This window comes from Chrysoperla carnea, chromosome 3 (genome assembly GCF_905475395.1).
Source record: "Chrysoperla carnea chromosome 3, inChrCarn1.1, whole genome shotgun sequence".
Classification (NCBI taxonomy): Eukaryota; Metazoa; Arthropoda; class Insecta; order Neuroptera; family Chrysopidae; genus Chrysoperla; species Chrysoperla carnea.
In genome coordinates this window covers 81,063,150-81,078,150 of record NC_058339.1, presented here as the reverse complement: position 1 = coordinate 81,078,150, position 15,001 = coordinate 81,063,150, and the positions used below count along the sequence as shown (strand labels likewise).

Sequence of the window (15,001 nt, the reverse complement as noted above, 5' to 3'; positions counted from 1 at the left end):
CATCAATGAGTGAACATTGTGACGTCAATGGATCTGGTTGGATAGTATTATAGAGAACTATGTAGTAAATACTTGTCATATATCGTTTGTTAACTTCACTCAGTTTAAAGATTATATTATTATTACTATACACCCATAGACAACATAATAGTTATACACCTAATAGTTAACTAGGTATCAAGGAAGCTAGTTATATCGTGACAGTCTTTAGTTCTACACACACAAATATAAACAAAAGATTAATAACTAACATAGTTAATTGTTTTAATTCCTTATTTATTGGAATCAATTGGATAAATCAAAAGAAAATTTCAAACACAACTTGTTTGTTATACAGTTTTACAACATCCATATAATCAACTTCAAAATAATGAAACCAACTTTCCCTAAGTACCTAAAATACTGGAAAATTAATTATTGTATTTGAACATTTCAACAGAGATGTGCATGTTAGAGGTAAAATACTTGCTTTGTATCCAAGAGGTACAGTTTTCAATACCAACATTGGACAAATTTTTATCTACGCCCATGAGAAAAGAAGTACTTTTCTCTCTCAGTATGCGTGGGGAAAATATTTCATTACTTCTCTAGCGTGATAATGAATTCTTATCCGCTTTTTAATTTTCTTAATAAGCCATGGTAAATTTTAAATAATAATTATCGTTTATTTTCACATTTTAGAGGCGTTGATAAAGTTTTGTACGATACACGTGTGATAACGCATTATTAACGTACTTCTGCGGTTGTCCAACTCGTGATACGCACTCGTTTTACAAATTCATAAAATCAATGATCGTTAATATTTCTGATAAATTATTGTTTAAGTGATTTTCTACAACTTTACTAATTAATTATCAAAATTTACAGCTTCGTAATATTAACAGAAATAATTGCAAGTTAGATTTTATTATTCTCTCAACGTCCCAATGCGCAGCTTTTGGCAATCTTTTCAGTATATTCTAATGTTATTACGCAAAGATTGGCGCAAATCTGAGATCGCTATTTCCTTTCATTTACGAAAAATCATGAAGGAAAAAATTATCCCGAACATTACATTCACACTTGCGGCATAGACACAGACTTCAATCTAAAACACAAACTTCATATACTGAAAAGTTAAAAATAGCTAATTTATTGTGAATTTAACTCCTGCTCTTGAATCCTTCGACTTGCGAGAATCTGAGAATTACATCACACAGTTTTATAATACTTCAAAAAGTTTCCACCCTTATATTTCAAAAACGGAATCATTTTAGAGGCGTAGATAAAATTTCGCATGCGTTCGTCAATAATGCTATTATCACACTTGCATCGTAAATAACTTTTACTATTATAAATTCAGATATATACTCAATCTTTTTATGTGTGCGGCAGCATTCTAAATTTTAGAACATACATCTATGTAGGTAAAGAACAGATAAATGAACTTGGCGACAACCGCTGGTTTCGATAATTTATCATTGTGATTGACCGGTCAACCTCCCACAAAAGTAATAATACAGCGTCGCAATTTTTTTTTACAACGTCATGATATAATTTCACTCTCACCATCAAATTTCCTTTAAGAAAATGCTGTTCCAATTTATTTTACTAAACTGATAATGGACGTGTTAACCTATTTAATGAAAATACAAGAAAAAATATGTTATTAAACCAGCAACGTAGCCAGAATTAATAATTGAGAGAAAATGGAATTTAAAAAATTTATCATTCATAAGATATTTTAAAGGGCTGTTTACATTATCAATGAAATTGGACCAAGTTCTTTATTTACCTAAAAAAAAATTTTTTTGCAAAAATAGAATCGACTGCGAAATCGTTGTTGTAGCCATCCTTTGCAGCCGGCTATACTGGTTACTGTTTAAAGCGGAACGCAGTCCGGTATACTGTTATCTCCGTCTTTTGACGCATTAGAGAGAGGCAGATAAAGTAGACCTTTTCACCGGTTCACTTTTGTTTCAGGTAGTTGTCAAAAAACTATACAAATAAAGGCAAAGAAAAATAGAAGATATGTGACATCTCCTCTCTTGAATAATTTTTGACTTACTGTCCTTCATTATAGGCTTTCAATTTCTGCCTCCTTCTACCTCTCTCACTGCGGTCAAGTATACACTTATTGCGTTTCCTGTGTCTATACAGCTCTATGGCATTATCTCTATGTTATGACGTCATTAATTTCCCTAGAGTACCATGACAGTATACCATAGAATATATAATGAGTATACCATAGAATATATTGCAGTATACTAGCATCCCATAACGAAACAAATTTCTCACCACTAAAAGTACTGAACAGTGCTCGCGCTACATATCGGAACAAATCCTTTATACATACTTACCTTTAGAAAACATAATTTTACCCCTTCGTTTAAAATGTTTAATGCTACTACAAAAACTGGAGCAAACTCAATAAATTCAAAAATTTTCAGCTTTTACTTGAAGTAACCCTAAAATATTTCAGTCACTTCAATCTGAAAAAAAATTTCAATGGATAATTCATAAAAACGCAAAAATAAATACTTTTTTCTTTCGATTAATTTATTTGAATATATTTTCAACCAATATATAAATGTCATAACTATAAAAAAATTTGCATAATTTATATTTTTGATATAACCTAACTAAAAAAAATAGTGATATACTTTTTTTTTTTAAATCATAGATAGAATCTTCTACATTTTTTTTTTCTATCGAAAAATATTGCAAACTATGCTTTCTATATATATTAAATATTAAATACTCGCAAACTGAGTACTTCTTAATCAGTAGGTAATCACAAAAATAAAGACTCAATTGGAAACATAGATTATACAATTATTTGATTGGAAACGATTTACTACGTAATCCAAAAATGGATGGTGGGGGAATGTTAACACAATTCTAATCACTAATTAATTTTAAATGAAAAATATATTAAAACTTTGCGCTGCTTAGCTTTTTACTGGACTGCGTAGTAGCTGGGTAGATATTGAAATCCATTAGAAAAAGATACTTCAGGAAAACTACTCTATTTTAAAATTTATCTTCGATGAAAGCCGTCATAATTTGGTCATTTTCTTTAAAATTTTCTTAATTAATTTTGATTAATTTTGAGTTTCTCTGCGTAACATATTTATAATGTGTCATTAATTTTTGAAATTTCTTTCTAGATATCCAAATGGACACTTAAGCTTGTTATACACTTTTCTTACAATTTTTACAAGCAAAAAATTTAAATCCCATGTGGTTATGTAAAAACAAATTTCAAAAATTAATGACACATTATGAATATGACCTGTCTCGGAACCAACATCTACTAATTTATTTTATAATCAAATTTTGTCTCAGTCAAAAAAATGTACAAACTTCTGACGATGTCAAATAAGCTCCATTACTAGCTATAAACAAACGGTCATGATAACCGATTCGATACTCTAAATTTCGCGTGTTCTTTGTGTTCGGTAAACACAACCATTGAAATCGACATTTGACAGAGTTAAATTTTGATTATAACTAGCTACAAATCTATATACTTTATTTAGCTAATATTTTCGAAATTTTATTGAAGAGAATTTTATTTAAAAAGTACTCAGTCCATCTTTCAAAAATAAATGCAAAATTACTTTAAACATAGACTTAACTATTCTAGCTAAATTTTTTACAATTAACCAACCCATTTTTTTTATTCTTTTAAATTCTACTTAACGGATCTCATAGTATAGATTTCTGTGATTCTTAAATTTATTTTAAAAATAATTGATATCTGGTTTAAATAAAGACAATAATACACCTCGTTTAAGAAATTTAACACACATTTTGAGTATTTTGAAGTCAATGTTGTGACAGGTAATTCCTTTCCTTGAATTCGGTTAAAACTTAAAATATTACCTGGTTTTAGATTTTTTCTTTTTTAACAATATATCTGAATTGTTTTAATAGTAAGAAACAGCAATGGCGACAAAAACCATACTTCTTCGCTGCTCAATCGATTCAATGGATATTCCATTTTAGAGACGTTAAAGTCATGGGTCATATTCTCAAAAATTTGCAGTTACCAGTGTCTCTGCATATTTTTATCGTTCATCAAAACATACATTTTTAATTTTGAGCGCCATGCCACATGTATTTTGACAGCTTCAGTTCGTAATCTAACAAATGTTAATGTAACAAAATTTTACGCCCAGGAGAAATTAGAATTCTTAAGCATTATTTTAATTTCAAGGTAAAATTATTTATATATATATTCCTTCGAAGTATTTCTCAAGTTTGGTTCTAGATGTATGAAGTCTTTAATTATTTATAATGCGTTTGGTTCGACTAAAACAAGAACTGCTATGTGTCGATTGAAACGTTCAATTGAGTTTTTACGTAGAAATTTCAAGTATGTAAATGATTCTGGCGAAAATTATACATTCCAAAAACAATGCAATAAAAGTGCCATCCATATTCATAATGTGTCATTAATTTTTGAAGTTTGTTTTTAGATATCCAAATGGGCACCTCAGGAAGTAATTCTCAACGTATAAAATATACTGTTTCTTTAAATTCAGTTTGAAAATGGCCGATTTTGGCCCAAACATGTCACATTTTGTAAATTTAAAAAAAAATTTATATTATTACGTTCCACGAAGTGAAAATCTTTTCAAATAATTATTGTCATTTTCTTTTAACGATTTATTTCATGGTAAATTTAAAAATGTCAGCCCATTTGGATATCTAAAAACAACCTTCAAAAATTAATGACACATTATGAATATGGCCTGTTTGCGCCTTTTTTAATATCATAATAACATTAATTGTTTTTTAAAGATGCGAGGCGCAAAATTGCATTATTGTTCAGAATGATGGGCCAATGCAAGACATTCAAAAATCTTCAGAAAACTTTATGAAAAATCGTTACGATAGGAATCATCTGTCTGTGTATTAAATAATAATAAAAAAAATTATACGTTCCAAAAAACAATGCAATTATAGCGATCCAAACGCAATAAAGGGCCATATTCATAATGTGTCATTAATTTTTGAAGTTTGTTTTTAGATATCCAAATGGGCACCTCGGCCTAAATTACCGATATTGGCCCAATCATGTCAAATTTTGAAAATTTTTATTATTATACGAAGTAAAGCTTTCTACAAATAATTAGGTTTTGTTATATTTTCTCATAACCATTTATTATCGACACAAATTTTAAAATTGGCAGCCCATTCGGAGATCTAAAAACAACCTTCAAAAATTAATGACACATTATGAATATGGCGACGACGTGAAATAATAAATTAAAATATTCCAGATCTAATCATATATAATATTGTTTGTTTGCATATGTTTTATTTTCAGAAAGTGGAGAAGTATTTTTTTATTATATTATGTGAATTCTTAAACCAATTTTGAGATAACCGTTGGTAAATCGTTATTATAGCGTTTTAATAACTTAATATTCAATTCACGATTATAGAATCCCATTTCATATAAGATATGAAGACAATTATCTAAAGATCTAGGATTCGTTTGTCCACTTCCACTTCGTGATGTATCATTTGATGATGCTGACATTCTACGTTGCTCAGTCGGTGATGGTATTGGAGTGCCATGTGACGATGGTGTCCGTTGATCATTGTTATTATTTTCACCCTGTAAATATTGGCATAAATTTTATAATTAAATTTAAACTGGCCGCACACTATCTAGTATCGATGCTAAGAGTTTCCCAATGGCCAAAATTATTTTAATGGATCTACCCAAGATTTTTTTCAAAGATTTTTGAAATTTGATAAAACGGTTAGTAGTAATTCGATTCAAATTTAATTTTAATCCAAAGAAGTAAAATTTACAAAATTTAAAAAACCCACGACAAATTGAGTACGGAACCCTAAACTCGCACTTGAAACATATCTATGGACACTCTTCATTAAATTACCTTTTTCCTTAAAGTCTTTTCCAAACTGAAACGATTTTGAAGATCATCGCCAATTTTTCAGTTTCGAGTACGGAAACCTAAACTGGCACTTGAAACATAGCTAAGAACACTCTCCATTAAATTGCCTTTCAAGCGAAATCAAAAAAATCAAAATCAGTTTAGGCGCTACGATACCACAGACAGACACACGCACATAGCGGTCTTACTTAAAATACCCTTTTTTTAGTTCAGGGGTTAAAAATACAAAAATTGGATTCATTAGATTATGAGTCGATTATAAAATTCTTCGCTATCGCCTGAAATTCTGAATAACTGGATTTTTATATTCCAAGAACAACAAACCAGGGGTTAGGGAAAAATCTCGCTCTTACCGACTTTTTATTTTAGTTTACTCACCTCACCACGAATCATGTCATAAACGTTACAGGCTGTATTAAATGCATTTGCGGCAACTTGAATAGCTCCATTCACAATAGTTTCGGGTAAAATATGAACTCCATTTGTTGATGATGTTGTTGTGGGTATTTCAACATTTGTTGTTGATCGTTGCGGTGGATCTGGTTTCGGTATATTAGTGGCAGGAATTGGTCTACCTTCACTATATACATATGAATATCTGGCTGGTTTTCGTACCTCGCACTCAATATTCGTATCGGTTTCGTTTGTTAAATTGGCAGATACTTGTTGCGCATAAGTTTCAAAACCTGTTCCACTATTATTAAATACAAAACGTCGTGTATTTGAATCATGTGAATGATTAATGTATTCCGGATATATACATCCAGGATATGGATAATTATAATTTTCAGAATTAGCTGAAGTACGCAATGCTCCAGGATATGGGGGTGCAAATGGCGTTGCAGTTTCAGGTTTTTTTGTTTGATCACACGTTGCAAAATCATTACCAAAAGCAGAGCTTCCGTTACGCCATGTCGGATGACTAACTGGACTTGAATGTGTGTAACAAGATGGTGGAAAACGAGGACCATTTGGTCCACTTCCACAATTTGGATCACCAAAACTGCAATGTGGAAAACCGAAAGGTCGTGGATGATACAACTCGGAAACCACTTTTCTAAGGGGGCACGGGCATTCAGTACTGGTACATACATTAGTACTGTCCGTTATCTTATTTTCTGTGTTTGTCTCCGAATCATTTGTCGTAGTAGTTGATGAAACATAACAGGAAGGTTTCTCAATTTTGTTAAGTTCATTCAAGTCAGGATAGGAAACTGGTTTTTCAACTTTAGTTTCAGCCGACGATTGTAAATAAGTTGCTGGTTTATCGACTTTAGTTTCACATATTGACGATTGTACGTAACTTGTTGGTTTTTCGACTACTTCGGTTACTTCAGTATTTGTACCAATTTCTTGTAGAATCCCTGTAATTTTAAATTAAACTCAACGGTCAAAAAATTCATATTTAAAGCAATCGCACGATAAATAAATTTTAATTTAAATACTACGGTAAATAAAATATTTGTATAGAAAAAAATTACTACGCTGTTGAAGTGCCTAAAACAGCTTCCACAGTGACAAGCAACCCTCTTTTTGGATACAAAAATAAAAATATTATATCACTTTTGAAAACTAATCGATTTACAAAAAATTTTTAAGTTGTATCTGACATAATTCTGTACATTTTGGTTTTTTATACGACTTGTTAGCATCAAAATTAATCAAATTTTGCTTCTAATTTATGTCGAGATATTCTGCTGACAGTTTTAGACATTTAAACCTAGAAAAACTTACCTCCTGTTGCTGTTGCTAAAGAATTTGTTGCGGTATCAATTTCAACATGTTCCAAATCATTCTCATTAGAAACATCCGATTCGACATTTGATGATTTTACACTCTCAGCTTTCTGTAATTCAGGCATTGGTATCAAAACAAAATCATCTCCATGGTCAGTGGAACCCACACTTATTGTACCAGATATAACAGAAATATTATCTGAATCAGAATCACTATTTAATTCAGCAGAATCTAAAATAAGATGAGATTCTACTTCTTCGTCTTTATCGTGATCATCTTCAACTGATTCTGGTACAGTTTTATTATTGATTTTATCAGCAGTATTATTTAAATACTCATTCAATTTTATCTGGTTACTAGTTGGTTCACACGATTCCGGTTTTAAGCTTTCAACAAATTCATTAAATTTTGGTTCAAACGATTTCGGTTTTAAACATTCAGCATTTGATTCGTTATCACCCATTAATAAGTTTAATGTCGTTTCTTCTGCAGCTTCTTCAACATACTTTTCAGGTTTACCAGCCACATAATCGACACTTTCAACTGATTTCAACTGGAATCTAGTTTGTGAATCTTCTGGAGAAGTTTTCGAATCAATTGGAGTAGCAGAATTTGATTTTGACATCTTCATGTCATCGGTTGTTGCACTTATATGATGATATCCAGAACATTTATTATTTTTGTAGCTAGGGGCGACTACCTCATAATAACGTGGGCATTTTGTTATGGTTAAATCAACAGCACCTTCTGGCATTCGGCATCGATCATCCTTTTGTAAACCAATAACATATGCACATCCCAACCAATGGCCAAAACGTACACCAGAATGGAAGAAATACCAATATGATTCAAATCGTCCAAGTGCATCTTAAAAAAAGAAAATATATTTTTCAAATAATTAGCAGGAAATTTGGAAAGCTATTTTCAAAGTAGTGAAAAGACTTACCTGGAGCTTGCATTGTAACTTCAACAATACCAGTTTCACCTGGCTTCAAATGTGGAACCTTAACGACTTTAGTAAGTGGTACTAAAGTTGATGATCCCCATGTAAAGCGTAGTTCTGTCTAAAATCAAAAAACTTAATTTTATTCATTTATCATGAATTGCATTCATTAAATTTAGATAACATTGACAATTTGGCTGTAAAATTTTACGTCATTCAACATGAATTGAAAATTTAAAAGCGTGGTTTGAATAATGAAGTGTCCACCTTACACTTTTTTAAAAGTTTAAAAATTTATAAATACCTCATCAGTCCAAGGAGAAAGTCCATTATTCATAACCTCCCAGCGTTTAGATATTATTTCACCACGTCCAGCAAATTCGGTAATCATTTGACGATTAAGTGGAATTGCATTCATAGCAACAACTTCATCGGGTACAGCATAATTGTCACAGCAAGTGGTACTTTTATCCGCTTTGAATGAAACCGTTTTCGTACCATTTTCATAGTTTTGGGTGGATCGGTTACTATAACAACCTAAAAATTTTGAAAATTGTAAATAATTAATATATCGAATTCAATCAAGGAAAATATTTATTTATTTCCTTTAATATAATTTTTTAGGAGGGTTGATATACTAAAGGAATTGCACAATCAATTTGGGTTAACGGCCTCACTAGAAAAAGTAAAAAAAGATAAATACACACGTTTAGGTTTTTCCACTTTAATTATTGGTTGGCAAGGCGCTGATGCTGCTACTCGTGGCAATAGTGGACATGTTGTTGATGTAGCCGAATTTTGTGTTGACACACTACAATGCTTTTTCGGTTTGTAAACAATGGTCGAGGTCGATCCTAATGATGTATGTGGTTTCTCTGATCTGAGACCAGTTTTTTTATCAATTATCCGCTTAACTTTATGTTCCAATTTACCAATTTTTGCTTCATATTTACGTTCGATTTTCTTTTCTCTTGCCTGTAGTTTGTGAACCTTCTTTAGTAAACGATCTCCCCTGTTAACAAAAAACAAAAACTTTCATAAATAATGAAATTGAATTTCATTTTGAATTAAGTATATAAATTCGCTCCATATTAAATCAACATAAAAATTTTGAAAATTTCACAACAAAAATAAAACTATTACATTTTGGTTAATTTTAGCGCCATATGTTGGCACCATTCAGGATTGATAACGTCCCTAATTTTCACAATTTCTACGCGTGATCAGCAAAATTTGAGTTTGTTTTTTGTAAATCACTAAGAGCCAGTAACCAGAGTTCGATGTAAGGAGGGACCAGTCGAGAAAATGTCCAGAGCTGCAAAAATAAGGGGTGGCAAAATCGAGAGCGCCGGGTGAGTTCTCAGTTTTTTATCTTGGAGAGAAAAATTTTATTAAAATTCCAAGCTTAGAAACCCGACAAAAAGATTATAAGGCTGACTAACATGTAAATATTATACAATTCCAACAATATCATATATATAACATCCCATCTTTGGAACAAGCTCATAATTTATTTGGTATTAGTGTAAAGGGCTGCGAACGTTATTTTTGCCCGGAGTGGCTAAATAGCTAAAAAGGGCAATGCCAGTAACTACCGGACTTACAATTTTTTGAGTTACATTTCATATTAAATTAAAATTTTTTCTTGAATTTGGACCATCATACGTGGAGATTTAGATCAATTTTTCAAATAACTTACAAAGTAAAACCGTCGACACAATCAGACGAATCTTCGTCACAAAATTTCTTCTTACTTTTCTTTTTATCATTAACAACTTGAACTTGTTCTGTTGGTGGATTAAAATTGGCCATTGCCATTTGCCATTTACCTTCAAGTTCGCCATTTGCCATCATTAACATTGCCTCCATAATTAAATCACCAACATCTGCCTTAAACTAAATAAAAAAATTCTAGTTTTACAATCGATCTTTGACTTTTGTCGCATCTTGTATATTTGTAATATAAAGATGTCCTAAAATTAACGCTAAGATTTTTATTTATACGGTATCCGTGTTCACTCACGCCTTGAAGAAGGAAATTGAGAGCTGTATGAACAAAATTAAGTATTATTTATGTAAAAAGATAAAAGAAAATTACAACAGTACTTTCATATGTGTGTTTTGTTAGTTTTTTATTAAGGTCACTGGCAAATTACTTCTTGAGTTACATTTTGAACAACAGAGCATTCATTTATTATAGGATACTTACCCTGCTCATATATTTGATAAACCACAATGGCGGTTGTTCATCTTCTCCTTCTCGCATCATCTCAGCCTCCGAATCAGAATATTCAGTCATAAATTGAAATGGATTTGGAACATGTCGTCGTGTACAGAATTCATGATGACGGCGTCCATTACCAATGATTTTCTCATGATGGTGTTTCATTCTATCGTGTAAGCTTCTATGTTTATGTTCTTTCATGGATTTCGGTTTCTTTAATACTAATATAACTTTCTCGTGTTTACGTGCTTTCTCTCTACAATATTCTAATGTTGATTGATAATTTTCACTATTTATTTGAATCTCTTCACCGTCATTATCAACATATGCAATTATTGTATCTTCATTTGCGCCAGAATTTTGCATCTGAAACAATAGTGTGCCATATTATTTTTGGTGTCAAGGTAACGGGTTTTTTATTTCAAAATGTACAACAGACGTTACACCACAGATTTGAGTATATAAGATCGCCGCGATAGTAAAAAAAGAACTTTTATTCATTAGGTCACCTAGCTCTATCGTTTTCATTGAATAAAAAGATTATAGAACGATTATAGAATGCGTTGATATATTTATTTATTTTGTAGAAATTTTATATTATCGTTTTTAAAGCGTGCTTTTGAGTTCAATTGACAGCTGATTCCTTTCGTTATTTAAAAATAATACTCCCCTTGCCTTTTGCGTGTTTTGTGTTATTAAAAATACTTTTGATATTTCTGTTTTGTGTATTCGGATACTGATTATACAAATTTTGTACAATGCATTAAATTAATACTAGTAAAAAAATTATAATACGAAAAAAAAGACACTTAAAAAAATACAGAGAGACCAGACTATAATTACCGCCCTAATTATTGGATTTAATATTATCCGATTTTTAATTTTTTGTTGTCTGAAGCTTATGCCTTTAAGGAGGAATTTGAGAGCTGTGTCATCGAGCCACGTACGTGCCACCAAAGCCTTGAAATTTTACTCCAAATACTATTCCATATATAAATAACTCCAGTATATAATACCATATATAATACCAGTAATTCCCAAAGTCGTCCATATGAACCCTAAGCAAGAAGGGCAAGCGGGTTGAACGATAGGATAGCATATGGGTCTTCAAAGTTGGCATTGTCTATATTTTGAGTAGTAGAGAGCAGATAGAGCAGATAAGTGGGGTAAAGTTAGGTTCTCTAAACGAATCATTTATGGAATCCATTGAAATGAATCATTATCACGAGCGAAGCCATGAGCTAAAGCTAGTAAATATATAAAAATTAATGCGTTTTTTTATTTTATTATTTTCTTTGTTTACATCTTACTACAATTAGAAATGAATCAAAGCACATTTAAAGTTGATAAATTTTCGAAAATGTAATATAAGCTAACCAGGGGGTCCACACAAAACCAAAAAACATGGCAACTGGTCCATGAAAAAAAAAATGTTTAGGATTCTCTTGCTCTATACGATACATTATGAATCAATAAAAAATTTACATTTTATAATCCAAAATGAGTTTTTCTTAATTTTCTCTTAAAATTACTACTTGCGTTATTATTAAAGAAAGGAAAAAATTGTCTCAGTTGCTCTCAAAAACAGGGATTTCAAATTGTAATTAGTGTTTAAATATGTCTTCAAATCATAAACTCCTGAACAAAACTTCGTTCTAAAATATAATATTTTGATAAGGAATTATGTTATAATAACATAATTGATAAGAAACTAATATAAAAAATTCAATTTAGAATGTAAAAATTGCAACTATAATTTTTAATACGCCTGACCTTATTTACGAGCTTAGCTATCATGAAGGTTGATATTTGATACAAAATTTAGAGTAGCAAGTGGCCTTGAAAACTTGAAAATATTAGACGCTTCTTGAGATTCTGTTACCTTTAATAATTTTAGGAGAAAAATTCCTTCAACTATCTATTCAGCGACAGTAAAAAATTATATTTTGCTCAACTAATTTTTTTTTTATGGAAATAAAATTTAATAAGGTGTTTTTCATTTTCGATGTTTTTTTTTTTGAATGCGCGGTCATTTTTTGGAGTTTTCTACTAGAATGTCCTGTACTTTGACATGTGGCAAGTAAAAAACATTCCCGTTAACGAAAATGACGAATTTTGTGATATTTTAACCATTTGCGGTGGAATGATCTCACGCAAGACACACGTTAATTAATGGCCTAGATCTTGCGATTTAACGCTTGTAGACCTTTTTCTTTGGAGATATTTTTAAGGTAAAGATCTGCGTAAATAATCCTCAAACTATAGTTCGTGTTCAAATCCACTCCCCCTGTACGAATTATTAATGTGTCATTTTATATAATTTACCTTCAAAATAAAGGTTAAAAATCTAAAAAAAGAGGAAGATAATAAAATACCCTCTCCCCCTGGACGAAATTTTGGATTCGCCACTGCATCGAGGTTTGCGTAAAATCTAAGTCTGGATAAATTTTAATTGTGGATAAGGAAATTAATTAAGCTTCAAGTAGCCGCCACCTTGAATTTTAGGAGATCCAGAATTTTATACGAATAATGATTCTGAAACAAATATTATCTCGAAAACAGTTTAATTTTGGGATTTTTGATTTGAATAAAAAACGTGTATACAAATTATTAGGGAGATCAGACAAAAGATGTTATTCCATCACCCCACTTACTTAAAAATGATGAGATAAATGTGACAATTTTCAATCTTTGGACTTAAATAATGAAAATTACGAATAACAGATAGATGTCAGATATTTTTAGTGACCAAACAAATTGCTTGTTTTTAAATATTTATCTTTTTTTTTTCAAAATATATAATATTTTCTTCTTATATAATTGAATGTGGAAGGGAAAGGTTTACATTTCATAAAGTAAAACCGAAACATAAAATAATTAAAAAGCTAGCGTGTGACTCGACAATTTTAATAATTAATAAATTTAGGTATATGGAAATTTTTATTAAAAAAATCAGTATAATTAAAATTCTGTAATTAATAAAAAAAAAATGTTTAAAATAATGTAAAATTACAAAATTTCCAAGGTTATTCATGATTTCTAAAATTACTGTTTATTTAAATACGTTAATGAACAAAGGAGAATCTTATGGCTAAAATACTTTGAATATTATGATTTAAAAAAAAAAACTAGAAATAATTAGGTGAAACATAAAACTAGAAAACAAAAACAATTGAATAATCGACCACGATAAGAATTGCTTATCAGTTCCAAATCCTCATGATTCACCCTTTTCTATACTAACGCAAAGCAAATTTTCATCCTGATACGACTGTTGCGGAAATTATTAATAATAGCGGGCATTATTATTCTAAATATAATACAATTTTGATTAAACAATACCAGGCTCAAAAATAATTTTTTTCTGAAAATGAGGTGGTCAAACTCAAATAGTTTTTGATCGAAATCAAAAATCACAAATTTTTCGAAATTTTTAGACTAATTTTCGAATGACAGGTCTGGTACTACGAAATATGAAAATGGCCATCCATAATTTATTTTTTACGGTCTTTACCCCTTAAATTTATTTTAAGACCTATCCTCTATTTTTTTAAATTGATTTTCGGCTTAAAATATTCATAGACAAACTTTTGCATCTATTTATGTTATGAAATATCCTACAAAAATTGTTTACTATTTTAAATGTCAAAAGTTCAAAACTACAACCATTTTTTATTTACAAACATTCGATCCGCCATTTGCTCCAACAATATGTGATAGTGATTAGTCATCATATCGAAACAAATGAACAACAATGCAAAAATGAAAAATAAAAATTTATTTACAAAAAAAAAATCAATTTACCAAATACGATTTAAATGAGGTCCAATCAGCACAAGTATCAGCTGTATCTAAAATACCCATAATATTTACTTTATCTGTATTGTACCTATTACCAATATCACTTTTCCAACGTAATTCGTAAATAATTTGTAAATCGTTACCAACACCGTCTACCGACATTTTTGTAATAAATATTTATTATTTTTACTCAAATAATCGAACTTTTATAAGTTTATACTCTGTTATTTTGTATTGTTACATGTAAATGATGTACATAAAAACTTTTACTTGTCATTACATTTTATTACTGCGTAGTTTCACTGTGAGTGTATTCTGTATTATAATAATTGTACACAGTCATGTATGTGTTTGTATTTGTATATCTACGTTTAACATTTG

The 15,001-nt window shown here is 30.3% G+C and overlaps 1 protein-coding gene across 2 annotated transcripts; it reads right to left on the bottom strand.

The window, feature by feature from the left end:
* Window positions 1-3,308: 3,308 nt before the first annotated feature.
* Window positions 3,309-14,893, bottom strand: LOC123296622. Of its 2 annotated transcripts, XR_006535185.1 has the most exons (10): window positions 14,624-14,893; window positions 10,805-11,185; window positions 10,295-10,491; window positions 9,303-9,607; window positions 8,900-9,132; window positions 8,599-8,716; window positions 7,650-8,519; window positions 6,294-7,279; window positions 5,034-5,611; window positions 3,309-4,479 (listed from the first exon to the last, which is right to left on the bottom strand). XR_006535185.1 is itself a non-coding variant. In XM_044878171.1 (9 exons), the coding sequence occupies exons 1-9, from the start codon at window positions 14,780-14,782 to the stop codon at window positions 5,357-5,359; spliced, it is 3,504 nt and encodes a 1,167-aa protein (XP_044734106.1). In that variant the 5' UTR covers window positions 14,783-14,893; the 3' UTR covers window positions 3,309-5,356. The 2 variants fall into 2 exon arrangements, 1 of the variants encoding a protein (XP_044734106.1); XM_044878171.1 differs by having other exon boundaries at window positions 3,309-5,611.
* Window positions 14,894-15,001: the final 108 nt, after the last annotated feature.